General features: G+C 43.5%; 1 protein-coding gene across 1 annotated transcript in view; it reads right to left on the bottom strand.

Annotated features, from left to right (window-relative positions):
* Positions 1-23,656, bottom strand: part of TXNDC11 (thioredoxin domain containing 11) — a gene marked incomplete at its 5' end in the record, with an annotated part of 52,720 nt that overhangs the window by 11,754 nt on the left and 17,310 nt on the right. The window contains 3 exons of the mRNA XM_010850690.1: positions 3,289-3,620; positions 5,678-5,790; positions 21,812-21,905. Of these exons, the coding sequence (XP_010848992.1) occupies positions 3,289-3,620; positions 5,678-5,790; positions 21,812-21,905 (539 nt within the window). The remainder of the gene's footprint in view (positions 1-3,288; positions 3,621-5,677; positions 5,791-21,811; positions 21,906-23,656) is intronic.

Below are 23,656 nucleotides of genomic sequence, written 5' to 3' on the forward strand. Positions count from 1 at the left end.
GAGAGGCGTGGGGTGAGGTAGGGAACCAAGGGACTGACACTGGGGCTTGTAGGCCTAGAGAGCATCCTGTCTGATTCAGAAGGAAGAGCCCTGGCCGGAAACAGCAATAAACAGGAAGCTGTCACACCTAGAGCTATTAATAGAGGGTTCTGGGTCACATTTCAGATCATGTCACTCTGTTAAATACTGAACCACCTGTTCAGAGATAGAAGGGGTCTTAGAGGGAGATGTCTAAGCCTATCACGTGATGGGGTGAGGCAGCTCACCCCACAAGACACATCTGGGTCATCGAAGAACCAGGAACAGAATCTAAGTCTGAACACCCAGCTGAGTCATTTTCCTTTATATCCTTAAACTCCTCCAGAGGAGGTCTTCATTCTTCCTCTTAAATATAACAGTCTAGCCTAAAAACACTTGCCAAGCACCTAACGAGTAGATCAACTATTTCCTGGCATCTATGTTTCCAAATAAATTAATGCACCAGAGGAGCCCACGAATTCAACCTGTTCCAAACCATACTCCTCCATTGTGCCTTCCTGCTCCTGCACCAGCCTCCCTGGAAAATGGCACTGTCAAACCAGAAACATCAGCCAGCCCTCAGTTTCTCCTCCACGTCACCCACGCCTCCAGTCAGGCCAGCACTGACCTGGGCAGCGTCCTTTTGCATCCCTACGGCCACTGCCTCGACTCGGCCTCACTCCTCACAGACCGCCATTCTCTCCCCCGCCCACTGAGCTTCCACACTGCCACCCCTTATTTTTAAAAATACCAACCAAAGCATGAGGCTCCTCTGCCAAACGACATTCAGTGGCTCCCCTTATCTGGAGGGTAAAACCAAACAGAGTCTGACCCAAGTCTGCCTTTCTGGTTGGTCAGAGCCTCCTCCATCTGGCAAACCTCAAGACTCTCCCCAAGACCCTACACCAGTAAAGGTGACCCCACCCCAGCCGGGGGAGAGGCAGGTTCCCCATTTTTACGGTCCCAGAAGTCCTTCCCAGAGAGCCTCACAACTGTCTGTCTAGACACCCCTCTTCCCCACAGGCTCAGGGATCCTCACGGGCAGGACTGGGCTTGATTTAGCCTGCCGTCCCCTTAAGCCTCGCCCAGTGCCAGGCACGTAACAAAGGCTCAGTAAACACCTGGTGAACGAAAGCATCTCGGGGGAACGAATGGACACAATCCCGCTTCTTGGTGAGATGATCGGCTTTACCCTGAGATCAGTGCTAGCCATTTAGATTCAAGTTGCATTCCAGGACTCTTCCATTTCCAAACTCAGGAGCTTTCACCACCCAACACCACCCCAGTTTAATGCAAAAGACAAGCAAGTCATTCTAATCCAGAGGCACTCATACTCCCTGAAACAGAACTGTGCTAACTTAAGTCAAATCCTGCCATGGGTAGTTAGTTAAAGGGTGTTAAGTCACTCAGGATTTTGTTTCATTAAAGAGGGTGCATGTGTGTGCGCATGTGTGTAAAAACCATTTAGTAAGTACTTTTCCAATTTAAAAGAAAACCCATATTTTATAACACATGATACTTACGGACAGAGTTAATTTAAGACATGTGTTTGTAGAAAAAAACAAATTGTTCGAACAGTTCTTGGGCATAAAAAAGGTTACTTTAGATGATAAAACCAGTGTTTTGGTCCCCCCCTCCCACACACACGTACACACAAGAACATCTCAGCCCTTCTTAAAGGGTAAGGCTCCGACAGCACATTATACTGAAAAGTTCAAGCCTATGTGATTAATAAAGAGCCAGCTGCCCTATTGCCTCATCTGGGTACTACTTTATATTCAAAGACAGATCACCACCCCCAGGCCCCACCAAACCCACAAAAATTCAACTACAGTCAGCCCTTCATATCCTGTATCAGCAATTCAAACAACATGGATCAAAAATATTTGGGGGGAAAAATTCCAGAAAACAAAGTTTGAGTTTGCTGCACACAGGCAACTATTTACATAGCATTTATATGGTATTGAGACGTACAAGATGGAGGTTTGATCCCTGGGTCAGAAAGATCCCCTGGAAGAGGGCATGGCAACCCACCCCAGTATTCTTACCTGAGAAATCCCCAGGACAGAGGAGCCTGGCAGGCTATGGTTCAAGGGGTCGCAAAGAGTCAGACACGACTGAGCAACTAACACTGTCACTTATACAGTATTAGATATAGGTATTATAAGTAATCTTAGAGATAGATTTAAAATATACAGGACAATGTGCGTAGGTTATATGTAAATGCTATGCCATTTTACAATACAGAACTTGAGCATGTTTGGAGTTTGGTATATGCGGGGGTCCTGCAACCAAACCCCCATGGATACCAGGGGATGGCTGGTTGAAAACCCCACATTTACTAGAAACAACTTTAAAAACTCTTAAGACTAGAGCATCTTAGTAAAGTAAGAGTGTCTTAGTTCACAGAATAACCGTGTTGTGAAGATTTTCCAAAGAAATGAAGTCTTATTACTTCAAGTCCTCCCTAATCAGAGAATCAGCAGATCCATTTCACTTCCTCTTCCTCCCTCCTCTAAGCCACAGGAGCAGCGTCCACTCAGAAGGCCCCCAGCGGGGATGAATTATGTCAGCAAAGAGGCTCCAGAGTAGTCACGGGAGGGGCCTGGCCTGCCAAAGGTCCTGCCTTCCCGTTCCCTCAGGAAGGCTCCTGAGAGGGCCCGGGAGAAGCAGCATCTGGTGAGCCTGGTCAGTGGTTCACGGACTCTCTGAAATTGGTTTTGGCCAATTAAGGGATCCTGGAGGGAAGGAAAAAATTAAACCCCCAGTAAACCCAACTGAGCAATCCCAGGCGCTCTCTGCTGATTGTTATTGCTCTAAGTGCCCCCGAACGATCCATACATAAAATAAACTCACACCCAGAGACAGGCAACACACGCAGAAGAGGCAGGCAGGAGGGGCTGGCTTCTGTTGACGACTGGCTCCAAAAACCGCTCTGTGAGCCACAGAAGGGTCAGGAAAACATGGGGTCCCAAGGTCACCCTGCCACTGCTGGACTGAGCATGGTCAGGGCCACCAGCCTGGCCAAATGCCTGTGATGACGGCACCCCCAAGGCCACACTAAACCCCGCCTGTGCTGTCCACCCGCTCCACACCTCTCCCGAACATCAGTCACTGCAGGAAGAGGGAACCTGGCCCGTCTTCAAGGAGGCCTGGTTTGACCGCCCTGTCTGCTCTGCCTCAACCAGACCTGAGACACTGTCAGTAACGTGGCTGGAGAGGCCATGGTGGGTCCCAACCAAGAAGGCACAGGCTCTCCTGCCCACTTACAGGAAGGAGTGATACCATGAAATGCAGCAGCCACTCAGCGAGTAAGGGAAACCACTCTGATAGTGGAAAGAGAGAAGCCAATGAGGTTCGCCTGTTGCTTCTGAGACACCTCTTCCCACTGTGGCTCTTACCTCATCTATCAAAGGGTGACTCTCGGCTAAGGGATTAAAAGGTATGAATACAAAAAGGGCTGGTCCTTTCTTCAGCTCGTTGTTCAGCAGGAGACTCTTGCCGCCATGCGGCCACAGCCATCGGACGAGCGTCTCTCGGTTTTCTAAGGCCCACTTACAGATGTTCTCAGCGGTGTAGTTGATGACCTCCCTGGGAAAGACCTGGGAAGGACAAACGCAGAGACATAAGAGGCGAGGTGGGACGGCAGCACCACCCCTGCCCAGCCTCAGCCCTCTCTTCACAGGTGAGGAAAACGAGGCTCGGAGCGGCCTGGGCGGCTGCACTCTGGCTCTGCCACTCCAGACAGGGCGCTTCCTCACAAGCGGCTTGGAAAGCAGAAGCTGCTGTGAGAGGTGACTTTCAGATCATGTGATTCATCTTTTCCCTTTAGGCAGAAAAGATGAATTTGTTTAATCTACCAACAAATAAGTTTCCCTGCCTGCTGCTGGCAACAGTGACCTCTACCTTCCTGCATAAAGCGATTGCTAAGGAAACAGAAATGATGGAGTCAGGGGTCATTTTACCCTTGGGAAAATCATGTTTCCCTTGTCCTTGGGGACTCTCTGTTAGAACAGAAGTTTATATCTGCCTTGCTCACCTGTCTCCCCACCCCCATACCTGGCACAGAGCAGGAACTCAACAAATATTTGCATGAAACCCTGAGTGACCTAGAACTTGTATACAAGGCCACAGATCATACTTTATGTGTACAGAATTAAGGAGAGATATGCCTAGATTTTTTTTGCTTTTTTGCTAACAAAGTATGTCAACATAAAATTATTTTTGAAATTCCAATGATGTAAATTACAGGGTTTCAAACAAAACTCCCCCCCCAAAATGCTTGGAGAGTTCCACAAAATAAGATATTTTATACTTCCCCAAATAGAGGTTTAAACTGACTTATAACAAGATGTCCACTGCTTTTACTTAAAAAAAAAAAAAAAATACTGGTATCCCATTAATATTTCATTTGCTGAAAGGAATTCTGCTGCTCTGTCAATGAGCCACCCTTAAAAACTATGGAATTGACACCATGAATTCAGTATCTTTTTCAATATCTTTCTCATAGTCCTATCTTCTTTTCGCCATCTATTTTAAATTTCTTTCTCAGTACCTGTTACTATACATAAACATGATACACGTTGCTTGTAAAGCATGTTACAAAAGAAGGATGAAGGAAAATGATAGACAGCAGAAGCAGATGAAGTCCAAAGAAACTTAAGACAGAGGCACAAGGAGAATGGGCGGGCGGCAGGAAAAATCGTCAGATTTTTATTCCCAGAGTGGGATGGTGGGAGGTGGAAAAAAATGTTAATTGTCTTCATGAACAATTCTATCTGGAAAACACGGAATATATTTGACTTTGGGAATATAAACTGCAAGAAGTAAAGCCATCTGGGTTACTAGAGAAAGGCAGAAGCCAGGGAGACTGGCCACAGGGGGCGCCCCTCAGCAGTCCCCCCACAGGCAAGAGCCTTGTACGCTGAGCTGAGGGGAGCGTGGGTTTAAAGGCTGGGCGCACTGGTACGGGGGTTCGGGTCCTCACTCGACCTGTAAGTCACTGACGCCGTCAATGAAGTCGGAGAGAGAAAACACTGAAGAAAATAAACTCAGCGCTGGGACTGAGGAAGTAGCAATAAACAGAGCAGAAGCACAGGACTAAGCACAACACAGCTCAGAAGCTCAGAAACAGCTAAGTTGGGGCCAATCCACCAACAAGCAAACAAAATCAGGGAACAAAGACAACAATGGAAAACCCAGGCGCTCTGGGGCGGGAAGCCACCAGCTTCTCACTGTGACTTGACAAGAACTTCCAAGTCCATCTCATCAGCTAAAGGAGAAAAGCGTGTCACGTTGCTACTCTTGATAAATGCAACAAATGAACAGAGGATATCACCCAATGGAACCTTAACCTTTGAGAACATGGTCCCAGAGGAACACTTCTCCAGTACAGCAATTCTGCCATTTCATCCAAGAAGGAAAGCTAACAAGGCTGCGTCAAAGTCTAAGACTATAAACAGAATTTCTAGCTGTTAAATCCAAGAGCTCTGGGGCACAGGCTCCAGAAGGGGCTGAGGGGACTCGGTTTGCATATAAAACCATGTGCACTCTCCTAGAGACAGCGTCTATAGATTTCACCCAGTTCTCAAAGAAGTCTGTGATCTAAACAAGGTTAAGAACCACTGCGCTAATAGAAACGTGATTTTAAAATACTTACAAGTGATGTGTTGAAATGTCTATGTAAATACACACTTCCAGAGTGTACTAAGGATACCAGTTTCGCAAGATGCTTATTTGTGATAACCCCAAATCGTACTGTTCCTAGGTAATCTGAAACAGAAAATTTTCCTTTATTAAAAAGAAAAAGCCTATGCCTTAAAACAACCACAAAACCCAATGATCAAATCTTGACACACAAATTTCCCCGGAGCAAAGCTCGTTTTGGCCACCTAGCCTAGACCGAAAAGGAGGAGCCAAAGAAACTACCTCCTAAAACAGATCGCATGTCTCCTCCCGAGTACCTGCCTCCGACTAGGACCTGCGCTGTTTCAGTCCCTGTTCCCTACTCACGAGCCTCACCTGAGAGCCCAGGCACATGCTATTCTCTCCGTCTGGACATTTCCATGCCAGTTCCTTCTCATCATTCAGATCTCGGCTCCCACCCCACCTTCTGAGAAGGCTTCCTTGACCACCTGCTTCCAGGCAAAAACACTTGAAAGGATGGTCTGTAAGCGGACACCAAGGCTCCCTCCTGACTCAAGCCTTCTCTTTACTCTAAGCTTTACTGTAAGCTTTTAACAGCACTTACTAACATTTACATAATCCTACTGATTTATTTAGATTTTCTTTGGTCCAACTTCCTCTTAAAACCTTGTTTATTGCTGTTTACCCCAGCATCTACAGCAGCATCTGGGCATGTGTGTACTGATCTCTTGAGCAATAAATGTTAGTTACATGAATCAATCTAGCATATACAAGGAACTCATGTGAATTACTAAGAAAAATAAAACAGTTAAAAATGGGCAAATCACAGAAAAGGAAACGTAAGAGGCTAACTGTGCACTTAACCTCGCTATTTTGGAGGAAAGCAAATGAAAACACAATTGCCACTTTTCACCTTCAAAATGCCCCAGATCTGAGACATAGGAAATACCAGATATTGATGACCAGTAAAGAAATGAGTGCTCTGCTGCAAAGCTGGTGGAAAAGGCAGACTGGCAGCCACCTGGGAGAGCAACCCACTGTGCTGTCCACAATGGAACCTGGACACGGCCCACAGCCCCCGATCCACCTTTTGGTGCCCACACATGTGCCCTGAGAGTTACACCCAAGGGCAGTCACCAAGGAATTGCCTGCAGATGTTGAAAACAGTGGGGCAGGGCAATCTATACAGCCTGAACAGATTTTCTAAGACACATGTGAGTAAAAAAGCAAAGACACAGTGTACCTTTTATGTGGAAAAATCCCTCACACTTATAAAGTATGTTTTCTCCTACAGGCACATATGGTTACAAATGTACACAGAATCTGAAAGGATAATAAAAACTGTTTTGTGTTGGGGGTTGGAGATCAAAGGGGACTTGATCCTTATGTGTGAAGCATTCTTTTTCCCCCTAAGGAGTATATTTAATGTAATATTTGTGTGATTAAAAGTTGACTAAAACATGTAGTATTAAAAGAGGGTGGATAAAACGACATAGGAAAAGGTACATTTTTTCCTACCCTCTTTCTGCTTTACTAGCAGGTGTTGAGTAAAATATCAGTTAAACATTGTGTGCTACACTGTCGTTCAGTCATGTCTGACTCTTTGTGACCCCATGGACTGTAGTCTGCCAGGCTCCTCTATCCATGGAATTTTCCAGGCAAGAATACTGGAATTGAGTTGCCATTTCCTTCTCCAGGGGATCTTCCTGACCCAGGGATCAAACTCATGTCTCTTGTGTCTCCTGCACTGGCAGGTGGATTCTTTACCACTGCGCCACCTGGCAAGCTCTGACTCAAGTCTTATGAAAATAAGTCAAAATCACTTAAAGTGTCCTGTGCACAGAGATGTTCACTGCACCATTATTTACACAACAACAAAAAAAAACTTTTGATGTTACCAAGTGATATCTAAGTAAACACACGAAGCTTCTAGCTTACTTACACAAGCCCTCCTTCCAGCAGGGGTGGCCTCTTCCTCTCAGAGGAGGAGTCACTATTGAGGAAGAGGCGAGAGTGACTGTGTCCCTCACACCAGGCTGGACAATCTAACATAAACCTGATGAGTTGAAAATGGCACAGAACCAAAGAAACACAAGAAGAATAAGCCCAAAATGACAGGAAAGGCTTATATATAGGGTGGATGGCAAAGCGCGGGGTGCGGTGGGCAATGGGAGCCAGAGAATGGGAGTGAGGCAGCCTAATCTTCCTCTCAGCACCAGACTTAGAACCACAGCAACGTTTCACAGCCTTCATGATCAAAACCTAGACTCATTACACCAGCCACCGAGTGGGGATCCAATGTGGAACACAAGCACTAACAGATAAACCTGCTGCTGCTGCTAAGTCGATTCAGTTGTGTCCGCCTCTGTGCGATCCCATAGATGGCAGCCCACCAGGCTCCCCCGTCCCTGGGATTCTCCAGGCAAGAACACTGGAGTGGGTTGCCATTTCCTTCTCCAAAGCATGAAAGTGAAAAGTGAAAGTGAAGTCGCTCGGTCGTGTCCGACTCTTCGAAACCCCGTGGACTGCAGCCTACCAGGCTCCCCCATGCCTGGGACTTTCAGGCAGGGGTACTGGAGTGGGGTGCCACTGCCTCCTCCGAGATAAACCTGACAGCACTGCAAACACCGCACACCTCAGCGAGGGGGTGGTGGTGGGTGAGGACAAAGAACTGAACCAGAGAAGAGCTGCAAACAGTATCTTGACTGGATACTGTCAAGACAGCGAGAGCCAGGCTTCTCGGGGAAGGAGAAAGAAGTTATATATGAAGAGAGGAAAGTTAGAGTAAACGCTGCAGTGTTAGACTGGAATCAGAGGAAATTAAAATAAACTTACAACTTTTAGTATAAACTTATGACTTAAGACACAGATAATAGATATAGAACAGAGGCATGCATGTGTGTAGGAATAAACACATATATGTCTGAGCTCTCTACCTGCTGAAAGGGCCTAGAAGTAATGACACTGAGTATCAAGAAGCCCCAGATCTGGGTTTCTAAATGTCATTCTCCAATAAAAAGAACCTGGGGCTTCTTGGAAAAGAAGCTGATCCCAGCGCTGGGGCAAAGGCAGTACAAGATGAGCCTGAAACATCTTGTTGAGTCAGGAAAGAAGTGCTCATAAAAAGAGGAAAATTTGTTCAAGGGACACAGGCACCAACCCAAGACGCTAATGGCCAAAGCTGGAACAATCTGAGCAACAAAATAAACAATCAGTATTTTTCAAAAGTGTCCATGTTATGGAAAGTAAGAAAAGAGTGAGGAACTGTCAGAGGAGGAGACTAAGGAGAAAAAATAATTAGCTGCGATGCAGGATCCCAGACTGAATCCTGGAATAGAAAACAGACTTTACTGAAAACAATGGCAAAACTCAAATAAGGTCTGCGGTTTACAGACCTTCACACTGGACCAATGTTAATTTCTTAGTTTTGACAAAAGCACCACCACAAATGGTTAAATCATGTTAACACTGGGGGGAGCTAGGTGAAGGTAGAGCGTTAGGAAACTCCGGATCCATCCATCCGCGCAACATTTCTGCAGCTATAAAACTGGTTCAAATTTGAAATTTAAAAAAAAAAAAAAAAAAATGGCATAACATATAATTTCAGATTCCAAAGCTGCTGGAAGAAAAAGCAGGACTCAGGAGGGGAAATGCACTGGTAGGAGAAAACACACCACCCTCCATCCAGCAGTAGGCTCAATATTGGCAGACCGCCACCGATAGAGAGAGGGGTGAAGGAGAAGCAGCCAGTAGGAAATTCATTTGAGAGTCCGCCAAAGTCACCAACATGATTTACTGGAGCAGACGAATCAGGAGTGACAGTCTAACTCAAAAGCTGAAAGGAGCCATTCAAAAACCAGCTTAGCTGCATTCATAAGAACGGACAGCCGCCTGCACGGGGCAGATTTTAACATGCCCAAACATACTACAATTTCAAAACTTTATTTTTCACACAGAAATGTATAAGAATCACACCTTTTAAAAGTTCCTTCAGATAGTGGAAATCTTGCTGGAAAAAGCAGTTTATCTGTGTAGTCTCCTGTGTATAAGGAGCACTTAAATTAGCAGGCGAAGTTCACAGTGTAAGAATGACACACGAAAATAACACTTCTCCTCTCCATATCCAGAACATTCTGTCAGGCAGGGCTCCAGGGCTTTCTACAATAGGGGTCTTTGTCGATTATAAAACGAATAATTTTGTCCCAAAATGAATGAAGCTTTAATATTTTAACTGAGGATTCTGAATGTACTGAATAATAAAAAACAAATTCAGAACCATGCTCTTCCCTCCCCATCAGTGGGTCCAACAATGGCATGATCCTATTCAATTAATAATAATAATAAAGTCTTAATAAATTCTGTTAGCCAGGTAACCAGCTGACTTCAGTCTATGAGCCATCCAGGGAAAGGTGTCAGAAAGACTACTGCAACATGCATGACATCCTGAAAGAACATCTGGGTGAAAGCAGGAGTTACTGAGCAGTTTCTGTAGCTGGTCACACAGACATCAAGATGACCACAGCAAGAAGACTGGCTTGTCTACTGTCTGCTACAAATAGCTTGTCTATCATCTGAGTCCTTGGTCTGGTCTCCCTTAGCTACATGGCAACCTACTGGGCACACAGCCACCGCTAGGCTCCCCATGGGACTAGGGATGAGTGGACAATACAGCATGGCGCTTCGCTGTTTGCGTGCTGTGAGGAACAAACAGCCTTGCTTTGACCCATGAAACCTTGCCTACTTCCAGCACTTACTGCAGGGTTACCCCTTGCTGCCTTTCATGAGCTTGGGGTTCTTTTCCGTCACTCACAGTGCTCCACTCCTGCTTCCCTTACCCCTCTGGGTGGAGCTTTCATTGACCTTCCACACACCATTTCACCATTTACCTCCTGGCAACCACCAAGGACACATCGAGAATGGAAAGACCTGAAATGCCATCTGGTTTCCACTCAGACTCATCTGGCTCACTTGTGATCTTTCTGGTATGCATCAGGGGGTTTTGTTTTTGGTCACTGCATAATGTTTTAATATCAGACTACTTTTATTGCTTAAAACCACTGCTTTAAATTCAATTTTTAACATTAAAACTTCAGTTTGGTATTAAGGTAAACTGCATACATTCTGTGGAGAAGGCAATGGCACCCCACTCCAGCACTCTTGCCTGGAAAAATCCCATGGATGGAGGAGACTGGTGGGCCGCAGTCCAAGGGATCGCTAAGAGTCGGACAAGACTCAGCGACTTCACTTTCACTTTTCACTTTCATGCATTGGAGAAGGAAATGGCAACCCACTCCAGTGTTCTTGCCTGGAGAATCCCAGGGTCGGCACAGCCTGGTGGGCTGCCATCTCTGGGGTCGCACAGAGTCGGACATGACTGAAGCGACTTAGCAGCAGCAGCAGCATACATTCTGAGGCAAGACCTCAGTGAGGCAAAATATTAAAATTCTCAAACATTCCAGAAAAGAACAAAAATTAGCTCCTTTTGTTAGCAAAAGGTTTTTTGTTTCCCTTTTTATTGAAGTATGGTTGATTTATAATCTAGTATGAGTTTCAGGTGTACAGCAAAATGACTCAATTTTATTTTTTCAGATTTTCCATTAATAGATGTTTAACTGCTTTCAAATTAGTAATAAGTCTTGCCAGAAGCAAAGCTACACAATTCACACTCACCAACTAACAGACTACCAGGAGGACACTGAAGCATCAGCTCAAGGAGGTGCCTACAGGAGACTCAGGATCTTAGGATATAATTGCTTTTTCCCAGGACACCGGGATAATGAGGCCTAGGTCCTAAGTGCACGGTCCTAGGTGGTAGCCACTCACCACGTGTGGCTAGTGAGCACTTGAAACATGAGCAACTGGGGGACTAAATTTTTTACTTTATTTGACTTTTAATTTGAAAGTGATACTCAACTCAGTTTCAAGGAAACATTCAAAAGATGAGTTTGTAACCTTAAACTAATATCATATTATAAATAAACTATATTTCAATAAAAATAAATACACAAAATGAAACAATATAAAACTGGTATGTAAAACACTTTTTCAGCTGTAAATTGTATGAAAGTGCTGTTACATATAAAAGACTTGGTTAAAAAATGTAAAATATCTCAACAGTTTTTATGCTGATTACATGTTGAAATGCTAATAATTGGGGTACACTGGGTTAAATAAAATAAATTATTCAATTGATTTCACCTATTTCTTCTTCAATTTTAAGGCAGCCACTAGAAAATTTTAAAATATCTCTGTGGTTCATGTTAAAGTTCTACTGAACTATGCTGAGGTGACCATGACGAAAAAGCAAGATTCATGTAACTCAGGAAGATTAGCCTCAGATAAGTCCAGCAGCCAGTAAACCTTAATAATGGACAGTTATCTGGGAAGGACACATAAGACAAAGATGTTTTCCATGAAAACCTCTCTAAATAGAAGAGAATGGTTACTTTAAGAATGTGTCCCACTCTCTCCTGCAGAAAGGAAAAGGTGGGGCTCTAGACCTTGTGACTCTGGGTACAAATGGCCGAGCTTCTGAAATTCTCTCTCAGAGGGCTACATTAAACAGTATTTGGTGTCCTACAAAGTGAGATACCCAAGGATACACTGAAAGAATGAGCAGACATGCTGGAACTGAATGGGCCATCTGCTCTCCAGGAGGCTTCTGCATGAGCTAATCTCTCAGGGCTCTCAGGGCAAACTGGAACAGCAGGTTGAGAAAAAGACTGATACAGAATACTACTAACTAATAAACCACGATATTCTTCAAAACTGACCGAGTACCACTGGATTAAGTCACGTAGATTTTAACCTACATGGCTAAGAAGTTATTTACTCCCTGGGAAAATTTCTCTCAATTCTTTACTCTGGGAAGTGGTCACATTCCCAAAGGCAAAACCTGTATTGTGGTCCCTTCCAGGCCGCCAACAATTCTCACTTTACTCTCTACTCTGACGTTTTTATTAACTTCTGCTTTCCCACTCTTCTTTACAAGCTTTTGGACAAGGAAGAAAAAGGAAGACGGCAGGACTGTATTAACAGGGATAACAACAGCCCCTCCAAGGTTACTTAGGGTTTCCACTGTAGTGACTCGGCATCAGCCACCGGATGATGACTTCATGCACTTCCAATGCTACATGCATTCATCAGAATAAAAAAATTTGCAAAGAAATGCAACTGTATAGAAATGTTTGTCTTCAGCACATGAACTATAGCTATGGCTGGCATTTTTCCACAGAAATGTGACTCAGAGATTTATTACATTGTCAATTTCTTTTTTTTTTGGCTGTGCGGCATGGCTTACTGGATCTCAGTTCCCCAACCAGGGACTGAACCCAGCCCACGACAATGAAAGCACAGAATCCTGACATCAGGCAACTCCCTCAAAATCCTAAGCACAAAACAATTATGTAGAAAAAAGTCTGGCATTTGGGCACCACAGACACACTATGCATGTTCTGGTGCTTGCCAAAATACTGCTAAACTCCAAGTAAACATATAACTTCTTAGCAGTGATTTTCCTTCTACTTGTGAGTTAGGAAGGAGGGAAAGAAAAACATCATTCCAAATTCATCATTTGCGGGGAACATAAACTATAGAGCTAAACAGGTACTGTCCTATACACTAACACGACTGTAAACACCCTCACACCATTGTTCTCATTTAGTCAGAGCATAACATTAAAATGATACATCTTTTTATCATGTATGTAAAATACATACATCTCTCGTATGTATTTCAATTAAGTTCCTCTTTAAAAAAAAGTCTCAGGGAGGGAAAGACTTCACTAAAGAAACATTATCTCCTTAGAAATTCCTCCTCTATCCCCTCTTACACTGCACTTAGGGTCTAGCATTGGTGTCATTCATATATATATTTTTTTTTTTTTTTTTTTAAACCACGCTTTACAAAAATAAAAACAATTCTTAGCTACCAGGTCTAAAAAAAAAAAAACAGGCCACGGGCCAGAGCATTTTCAAGCTGAAGTCTCCTTTAGAGGCAACTAGGGCAAAGCTCCCTTACGCCGCAGGTGGGGAACCTAAAGAGTAAGCCGTGGTCACACTGGACACCTGCCACTGACACAACTGGGCAGGAGAGCGAGTCCCCGACTACAGGTAAGAAGATGCCACTAACGCCCAGGAGAAACCAGAAAACAACGTTCGTTGCTAAGTGGGAGACACAGCCAAGCAGTGCAACAGGAGTTCCAAGGAAGGAGCCGGTGGATGGAAATCTCCACTCTATGTCTACAGAGCGCCAGATGTCACGCTGACTGGGCAGTATCTACAACTCCCACAGGACTTTGGCTAGGCCCTGAAAAAGACAGACACTAACTAGGGCGAGGCTCTGCATTTTACGTAGGATCATGAGCAAAGCCTTGGAGGTGAGAATCACTACCTCCTCATCCCAGGAGAGCAGAGGCAGATGGAGTGATGTGGTTGCAGTTCCTATCACATTCATCACGTACTGGACATGACTATATTAAGTCACTGTTATTGCTGTAACAAATTACCCACTAATTTAGTAGCTTTAAAAAATACCTTACAGTTTGGAGGCTGCAGTCTAAAACGGGCCTCATTGGGCTAAAATCAAGGTGTCAGCAGGGAGTGTTCCTTCCAGAGGTTGCAGGGGAGAATCCATGTCCTTGCCTTTCCTACCTTTCAGAGGCTACTTGCATTCCTTGGTTTGTGGCCCCTTCCGTCTTCAAAACCAGCAATGGCCAGACAAGTCCTTCTCTCACTGGATCACTCTGACACTGTTCTTTGCCTCTCAATTCCACTTTTAAATCCACATGCAACCTCCATTTCCTCTTGTCATGCAATGTAATATATTCACAGGTCCTGGGGTTAGAATGTGGACATCTCTGAGGAGCCACTGTTCTGCTTCACAGTGACCTGGGGTCTGTGAGGTCAGTGAATGAGGCCTCCAAGCCTCAGTCTCCTCAGCTGAGATAGTTAACACTGAGAAGGTAACATTCTACTTCAAAGAGTGGCAGTGAAGATTGGATCTTCCGGGTAAAGTGCTCTGTTCAGCATCAACTTATCGTGCTCAATGTTACATAACAAGCAGTCAAGTGGAGGGCAGAGCTGGGTTTGTCTGAACCGAATGGCTTTACTATAAGTGTGTGACTTTATTACAGAAGGTGATCCCTGAGAGGTTTTCATGATTTTAATGTTTTGGGTTCTTTGCCTAGGAGTCTTATTTCAGCTTAAAACAAAAACAAAAACCCCACCAAAAAACCCCCAACAACCCTGAAAAAAATAGGATCAAAAATCAAATCACACACAGACAGGGACTTCCCTGGCGGGCCAGAGGTTAAGAATCCATGCTTCCACTGCAGGGGCACAGGTTCCATCTCTGGTCTGGGAACTGAGATCCCACATGCCGCACAGCGTGGCCAAAGAGAAAATCCCCAAAACACAACAACAAAAACACATATACATACACACTCATAAAACAGGTAAACTTCAAAAAGGTAGAAAATACCACAAAACAATTAGAAAGTAAAGACAGTGAAATCTTTCAAACACACGGGTCCAAGGAATCAGAGTATCTACAAGTGACCACTAAGCTTGATTCTGAGCTCTCCGCACACTTTTTGCTTCTCTCAGCAGCACCTGTCTTCCGCTCTCTTGTTCCTCATCCTCACTCTCTTATTCCTGACTCCTCATCCTCCTGGGAAACCTGGCCCACCTCCAGTCTTCCCTGACTTGACCCGCACGCCCCCACACCTCCGTGCTCCGACACAGCCTGTCACAGATGTGTTACTGCACTCGCTCTGTGGACAAGCCCACCTGAGGGCCACCCTATGGGGGCACTATGGATGGTAAGAAGTGTTACTCTTTTTCACAGCTGGAGTACAAAGTGGACCCTCCAAAGTTCGCTGAATTAATGTCATGCTTCTGAATCTAACTCAAGAACAGTAATGTCTGGTTTTGGGCTTAGTGCTTATCTAGCAGGGAGTTGGTGATGGACACGGAGGCCTGGTGTGCTGCAGTCCATGGGGTCACAAAGAGTCGGACATGACTGAGAGACTGAACTGAACTGAGCAGCACTTACAAGGCTGAGGAAATGTCATAATGGGAATAAAAGCATTTCCTATGAAAAATGATCATATCCTTGCTAAAATAATAGCAACATAATTAAAAGTCATTTTTAAATGCGAATAAAGACATATGGACTTCTTAATATGTTTACTCTAATGTATATTAATCAGTACCCAGAGGGCCTCAGATCACCAGCAGTTAGTTAGAAAAAGATTTCTCTCTGCAAGTGAGTATAGTGACAACAATACTCACTAATCGGAACTCATTAATACTCAATAATCTCAACAAAAAGATTATCTGAGAAAACCAACTGATCAAGAACCTGTTTCATTCATGGAGAACTGTTAAATCCAATGCCTGGTCCAAAGTTCCAAGAGTTAGACCCAGGAACCTGAGGAAATACAGTAATCTCAGAGTCAACCTTGCCTAAGAAGTCAGTCCCTTGCTTTTTGGGTTTTTTTTTTAATGGTTGTTGGCCTTTTAAAAAATATTTATTTATTTGTGTGTTTCTTAGTTATGGCATGTGAACTCTTAGTTGCAGCCATGTGGGATCTAGTTTTCTAACCATAGATCAAACCTGGGCCCCCTGTGTTGGAAGTGCAGAGTCTTAGCCACTGGACTGCCAGGGAAGTCCCAGCTCCCTGTTTTTTCAATGACTTTAAGAATGTCACTTACAGGATAAGAAAATCCTACCTTTCGGATCTCTTGATGTTGTATAAAGTTTCATAATTTAACAGAAAAGTGCTCCAAAAAAGCTTTATTCATGAAGGGACCTTTTTGTGTCCTGACGGGATTGTCCCAGCAAATAGCAGCACCACAAATCGCCACCTGGTGGAGGAGAGGGACCCTACACTGGAATTACTTCCTCTAATCAATTTCTATTTTAAAAAATTCGCTGCAAGGGTTATTTTCCAAAAGTGTTCCTTAGAAGACTAATGTCACAAAGTCTGCTGTCAACTACACTCAGGAATTCCTAAAGGTGAAAGAAGGGAGTGGGTCTTTAGTTAACAGTTCAGTGTATTTTGAGGATGACATTTAAATGTCGTGTGTGTGTGTGACTCAGTCATGTCCAGCTCTTTACGACCCCATGGACTATAGCCTGCCAGGCTCCTCTGTCCATGGGATTCTCCAGGAAAGAATACTGGAGTGGGCTGCCATTTACTTCTCCAAAATATCATGTGTATTTCAATTCAATCCATTAGGATTCTAGTGTCAGGAGACAGTGAGAAGCCAAGCATGAGCCAGGCTAGGCCTCCGTCCAGCCCAGGGTGAGTGACTCCTGCAACTCTGGTCTAGGGAACCTGAAAGGACAGACATAAGGGGACATGGAAGAGGTGGGCAGGAGATCCAAAGTGACAACATCCCACTGAGAAGATCACTCCCTCGGCAATCTCAAGGTAACGTGCTCTTTACAACTTACTCATTCAAACTTTTAGCTAAACTCTAAGAACTGCAAGAGCCCAATGACGAAACCTTGGCCTCAAGGCACTCAGTAAATACTGTCTGAACAAACTAGCTCACATTCCTGTGGGACAGAGATGCAGTCAGTTCCATGGGGAGAACACCATGTCTCACCGTCACCCCTTGGTGTCCACAGGGAACCGGTTCCAGCCCCGGCCCCAACTCCTCTTGAATACCAAAATCCAGGGATGCTCAGTCCCCCGTGCAAAACGGCACAGCATTTGCATGTAACCTACACGCATCCTCTGGTATACTTTAGATCACCTCTAGATTACTTGTAACACCTAATACAGTGTAAATGCTCAAAAAATAGTTGTAGATACAATGTAATGCTATGTCAGTTAGTTGGCAGATGTGTGACAAATTCAATTTTTGCTTTGGGGAACTTCCTAGAATTTTCCTAATATTTTCAACCCAGGGTTGGCTGAATCCACAGGTGGTCACAGAAGGCTAACTACACAAAAAGCAGCAAGGATGGAGAGCTCAGGGAAAGGGAAGAGGAAGACCTGCTGGCTGGTCTAGGTGCAGAACACCTGGTGTAGTCGCCTGTAAGAATCCAGACCCAGAACTTGCTTCAGGCGCTTCCAGTCGGTGGCTTTCCCATTAAACTACTACAGACTTTCAGACTATAACTGTATTCACACACAACATAATTCACACATGATGTGGCCTTGTAAAACAAGCACTTACCCTCTCACCTCCGCTCTCTCCCATTTTATGGCAGAGAAACTCAAACACAGAAAAGGTGCGTGTTTTGTCTAAGTTTATGGACCCTGCCGGGGCAGACAAAGGCTAAGGACCAGATAGCAGCCCCTACGACCCCGCTTTCCCCTCAGGAAGCACTGCATCCCTTCTGAAGGTCAAATGGACGAAATTCCTTGCAAACTTTCTCTTTTAAAAAGGGCACTGAATCATAGCAGACTATAACAACATTTTACCATAACACATCTTTATAGTAAATAAACAAGCATAAGACAGAAAAAAATCAAGTAGGCACCCTAAAAATATCAACCCCTCCATCAAGTTTTCTTTAGGCAAAAGAAGAAAGAGCCTGTCTGCCAAGATCAAGGTGAAAAGGCTTAAAGAGGAAAGGCTTGGCAGTCTAGAAAGAGGAAAAGTACAAGGGACCAGCGTCCCCAGGATCTGGAAACACACCCAGAATGCCAGCCCGCAGTTAATCATTCAGCACTTTGCGAGGATTAATCAGAAATGAGGGTGTGTAAGACCTGTGGGGCTTCACAGGTGGTGCAGTGGTGAAGAACCCGCCCGCCAATGCAGGAGACACTAGAGATATGGGTTTGATCCTGGATCAGGAAAACCCCCTGAAGGAGGGAATGGCAACCCACTCCAATATTCTTGCATGGAAAATCCCACAGACGTAGGAGCCTGGTCAGACATGACTGAGTATGCATACATGCCAAGACCATTTACAAAAAACTGAAAGGGAGGTTTGAATAAATGAATAATGATGCTGTGAGCCTAGAAAGGGAAGCTAAATTTTATGAAAATGTCAATTACCTCTAAGTCAATATAAACACTTAATAAAATTACCAGCCCAATGCATAGATGGATATAAAAGAACATTTCATAAAACACAAGAACTAAAAGAAGCAGAGTCCAGACTTCACCAAGTACTCACTTACAGAGCAAGAAATGAAATTATATTTACTCATACAAAAAGAGGTTTCTAGACCAAGAAAAAACACAGAAAATAGACCCAATTACACATAAGAAAATATTTTTTGGTTAAGCAGGCATCATCAAGATGAAGGATAAAGGAAGTATTACTCTGTAAATAGAGCAAACTGATTAGTCAGTAAGAAGTGAGGAAAATCAACTGTGCTCTGTATTTTAAGCCAAGGTAAACCCAGGCAGCATAAAGTGCTAAATAATTTTAAAATCCAAAGAGAAGAAAGTGAACTAATTAGTGATCAGATTTTTAAAAAAATAAACAGATCAAGAAAAAGAACCATAGATTTAACTACATGAAAATACAGAACTGCTATATAAAGGAAAAAAAAGATAAAAGTAAAATGGCTAGAAAATAATGGACAGAAATATAACAAAGGGCTACTGCCCACAACCATCTAACAGCAGGGCCAACATAAACTGACAAACTGGCACCTGGATGGAGACCAACAGGCAGAGGACACAGGGGACTGAGATGGCCTCTCACAGCAGCCCACCCCCAACACCAGGCAGAGTGCTTCATACACGGCACATTCTCAAAATATTTGTAGACCAATGGCAAGCTAAACAAACGTTAGAGAGTGTCCTGGCTATTTCTAAGGCAATTAAAAAAAAAAAAAACCATAAGGCAATGGAAAGACATGTGCATTTTATATACGCTCGTGGCCTGGTGAACCAGGACATCTGCTTTCTACCACAACAGTCTAAACACTTCATCAGTTAAGCTCTCTATAACCAAATGTTAAACGGGTCAAATGTTCCTCAGGCCTCAATTTGTGTACATGACAGAAACGCAACAATGACCTAGAATTTACATTTCAAACTGTCCTGTTAAAAAAAAAAAAGCCTGCATACTGAACATCGGCTATTAATAGTAAGTAAAATTCCATTTGACTTCAGTGTAGGAGAGAGCAAAGGTGAAAAACACCCAGGGGCCCAAGGAAGGTTTACTTCAGTAATCCTTCACAGTACACAGTTCTTAGAAAGTCAGCCTTCCAAATTTGTGTTTTTCTTCTAAAAATGGCTTATTAAAGCTTAAGTGGGAGCTTAGCCACAAAAATGGAGTGAAAAATTATTAAATACAATGAACTCAGTTCTTGCAAAGTCCATAAGCAACAGGATTTTACAAGACCCAACTAGAGAGGGAAGAAATACAGTAAATTTTCTGAGCTAGATTTATTCCGAGAAGAAATTTGATATAATCATTTGTCAAAATTAGTCATATGATCAAAAGATTTGTTTTGTACCTTCAGGTAGTCTTAACCCATTTGTTACCCTCCTTGCTTAAAAAAGGAACAGAAAAAAAAACTTATTGAAAAAACTTTTATTAAGTCAACTACATTTAAAAAAAAAGGGAATAAAGACTACTACCTTATATTTGGAAAGATTTTTTCCAAAAGAAGCAATGTTTTGGAAACCTCTGAATGAAAAGGTAATTTAAGATGAAACATTAACACACATTGTAAGTTAGCTGGATAACAACACACCCTTTCAAATCTTGAAACAGCTTCTCTAACTCAAGAACTTGAATGCTGCCATTATTCTAGTGACTAACTCTAGGCTACCCTTTTATACATCATCTTCAAAGGACTTTATTTAGTTTTCTAAGAGGATTTTTGAACATCTGCTTAAGCTTATTTAAGTTGGCAGTATTTTGTCTTCAAAATTCAAACTCTGACTCACTGAGCCTCCTTAGTCACCTGAAGCTGTGCAGCCCAGTCTTAAAGGGGACAGAAGAGACACCTAATGTGACAGGTTGAGTTCCTCTCCCAATGTCCCCTGCGTGAAAAGCATGCACACAGTAGATTCTCTATGCATAAAACCTTAAGACAATGTACACACTAAAATGGCCAATAATATAACTGTTTGATGTATTAATAGTATGCTATCATACTATCCCCCCAAATACTGATGCAATGTAATACCCAGTAACAGGAGGATGGCTGAAAGATCAGTGTGATCCCTCATCTGGCAAACAATGACTGAGCCCCTGCTATGTGCCAGATGCTGCAGAAAGAACACCGAGCTGAAGACACACGGTCCCCACCCTCAGAACCTCCCAGTCCCAGGAAAACGACAGACAGTAAACAAATCATCTCACAAGTAGACACATCATATCAACTAGGCTGAGTGGTATGAAAGAAAACAACAAACCTCTCCCCAGCATGGGAGACTGAGGAGGTGGGTGCTGTTTGAGGGGAATCTGGAGGATAAACAGGGGTTTAAAAGGTGGAGAGCTGGGCCCTGGGCCCTGGGCCCTGGGCACGGGAGGACACATTTCAGGCAGAAGGGCTGGCACAGCGGCCCCCATGTGAGGAAGGAGGGTGGAGACTGGGTACCAGTTAAGTGCCCACTGGTCTCGTCCAGGGGTGGGAAGAGGCTTGGACCACAGCTTGTAATGAGGTGAACAGCAGATGAAAGTATCTAACAGAAAGCTGATTTAAGGCCACAGCTGATACAGAGAAAGAAAATGGAGCAATGTGAAAAAACGGGCAGGATACAATGTTTAACTTACAAAGCAGGGCTTCAAATAAGATATGATTCAGCTAAGTAGAAAAACATGTATATATGGATCTGAGAGTAGTGAAGCTGGCCATAGGCTGATGCTGTAACATGACATGACTTTCATACAACCTACAACCACTAAAAACTGTTATCAAAACGTCCAACTCCACACAAAAGGAGAGAATATAAGAAAATTTAAAGTGCAAAATACAACACTGTAGACACTGTGTGATCAAGCTACATTAAAAAAAAGTCTCTAAACATTTAAGAGACTGTCCTTGAAACAGCAAACAATTCTGTCAATAGAACATAAACAATGTAATACAAATACAGAGAAAAAGAATCAAGAGAACTAAAATGTATAAATCACAAAGATAACCTATGCAAAAGTAGGTATCAGTATACATACATTTTGGTTAAAGCACTAATGTGTTAATATGAATCCTGTTTACCTTTCTTTAATGAATGCAGTGCTGAGGTGAAGAAGGTCAAATAACCGGGTGGCTGGGGTGAGCCACTGAACTCAAAGTACCCGAGAACTCCAGGCTGTAGAACAAGAGCAGAATTAGGTGACTGGGTATCATTGGTCACTGCATAAAGAGAAATATTTCAAAACAAGAAAGACATGCCATTACAACTTCACAATTGCAACCTGCTGCATTCCCATTTTTAAAAATCTAACAGAAGCCCATGAAAAAAGTTGCCGGTTAGCACTGACCCTTTCCCTCCATTTAGACAACAGGCAGGGTAAGGGATCGAGTTGAGCTGCAGCACCTTTTACAGGGGCAGTTAGCTCAGAGCTGAAACGTCCTAGGCAGGCCTTTCACCCTCTGTGGGCAGTTCTCCTATGCCCCTGGTTTGAAACCTCACCATCAAGTCCAAGTAGTCATTTGCCTTTGTTTGGCAATTCTAGGCAAACCCATTCAATGATCTGTAACCTTTCTTACATTTCTTCCTCCCCTCACTCCAAACACACCTTCACGCTCACTGGAAATCAGGCTACCCCTGAGTGGCTCCACTGGTGCTTAAGGTCATCCTTCTAGGAGCTCCTTCCTCTCCCCTCAGAGCCCAGCATTCCTCATGGGCAACGCTCCTCTCTTGTCAGGTCAGTCTGTGGAGAGCTCTCGTGGTCCTACACCCCAGCTTCCACCTGCTCATTCCATTTCTCTAAGCTTACAACTGCGCGCCCCTCCATTCTGCCAAACCAATTAACTGTGTTCCACCAGACCACATTCTGCTTTCACGTTCAGAATAATTTCTTCCTTCTTAGAAGGCCCCGCGGGCACCATTCTGTCTGACTTTGTTCTGTAACTAAATGTTTCTGAAGCCCAACTGTGAGATCCTTGAGCAACGAGTGCTGGCTGAGAGTCAGGAGCCCTAAGCTCAAGTCTGACAGCTCAGTGATCTTGGGTGAACCCTTCAATGTGAAGCTCAGCTTTCTTAACTAAGGGGACCATTCATCCTGGGGTTACTGAGAAGAATGGGCTTGATGAACATAAAGCACTAGGCAGAGGTAAGGAGGCCTTTCTAGCCCTAAAACACACAACACTGTTTTTAATAAATAATTTTGGAGCTGATGTGATCATTGGGACAAAGACCTAAATAGTAAAATAGAAATTTACCCTGTTGGTAAAGTTTAAAATCAGTATGTTGTACAAAAAAGGAAATTTCTGATCTATAATGGAACATACTATCTTTCAAATCTAAAGCACTTGTTTAGTCTAATAAGATTTCATTTTAAATAAATTGCTTTTCATTCTGGTAGAGATCGAGACAGTCAATGTTTAATATTAATATAAAAAAAAAATCCAACAAATAACTAATTTCCCAAACAACTGAGGAAATAAGAAAGTAAAGTTATTGAAACAGGATTTTTTTTTTGCTAAATTTCTTTAAATGTTTTCAACAAGCCAATCCAGAATTGGCTCAAAGTAGAATAACACACTGTTTGGGTTCCTAATGTTTTAAACCAACCTATGACTGAAAAACATCTATTTCTGCTTTATTGACTATGCCAAAGCCTTTGACTGTGTGGATGACGATAAACTGTGGAAAATTCTTTGAGATGGGACTACCAGACCACCTGACCTGCCTCTTGAGAAATTTGTATGCAGGTCAGGAAGCAACAGTTAGAAATGGACATGGAACAACAGACTGGTTCCAAACAGGAAAAGGAGTTCGTCAAGGCTGTATATTGTCACCCTGTTTATTTAACTTATATGCAGAGAACATCATGAGAAACGCTAGACTGGAAGAAACACAAGCTGGAATCAAGATTGCCAGGAGAAATATCAATA

Source organism: Bison bison, unplaced genomic scaffold, assembly GCF_000754665.1.
Source record: "Bison bison bison isolate TAMUID 2011002044 unplaced genomic scaffold, Bison_UMD1.0 scf7180017864293, whole genome shotgun sequence".
Classification (NCBI taxonomy): Eukaryota; Metazoa; Chordata; class Mammalia; order Artiodactyla; family Bovidae; genus Bison; species Bison bison.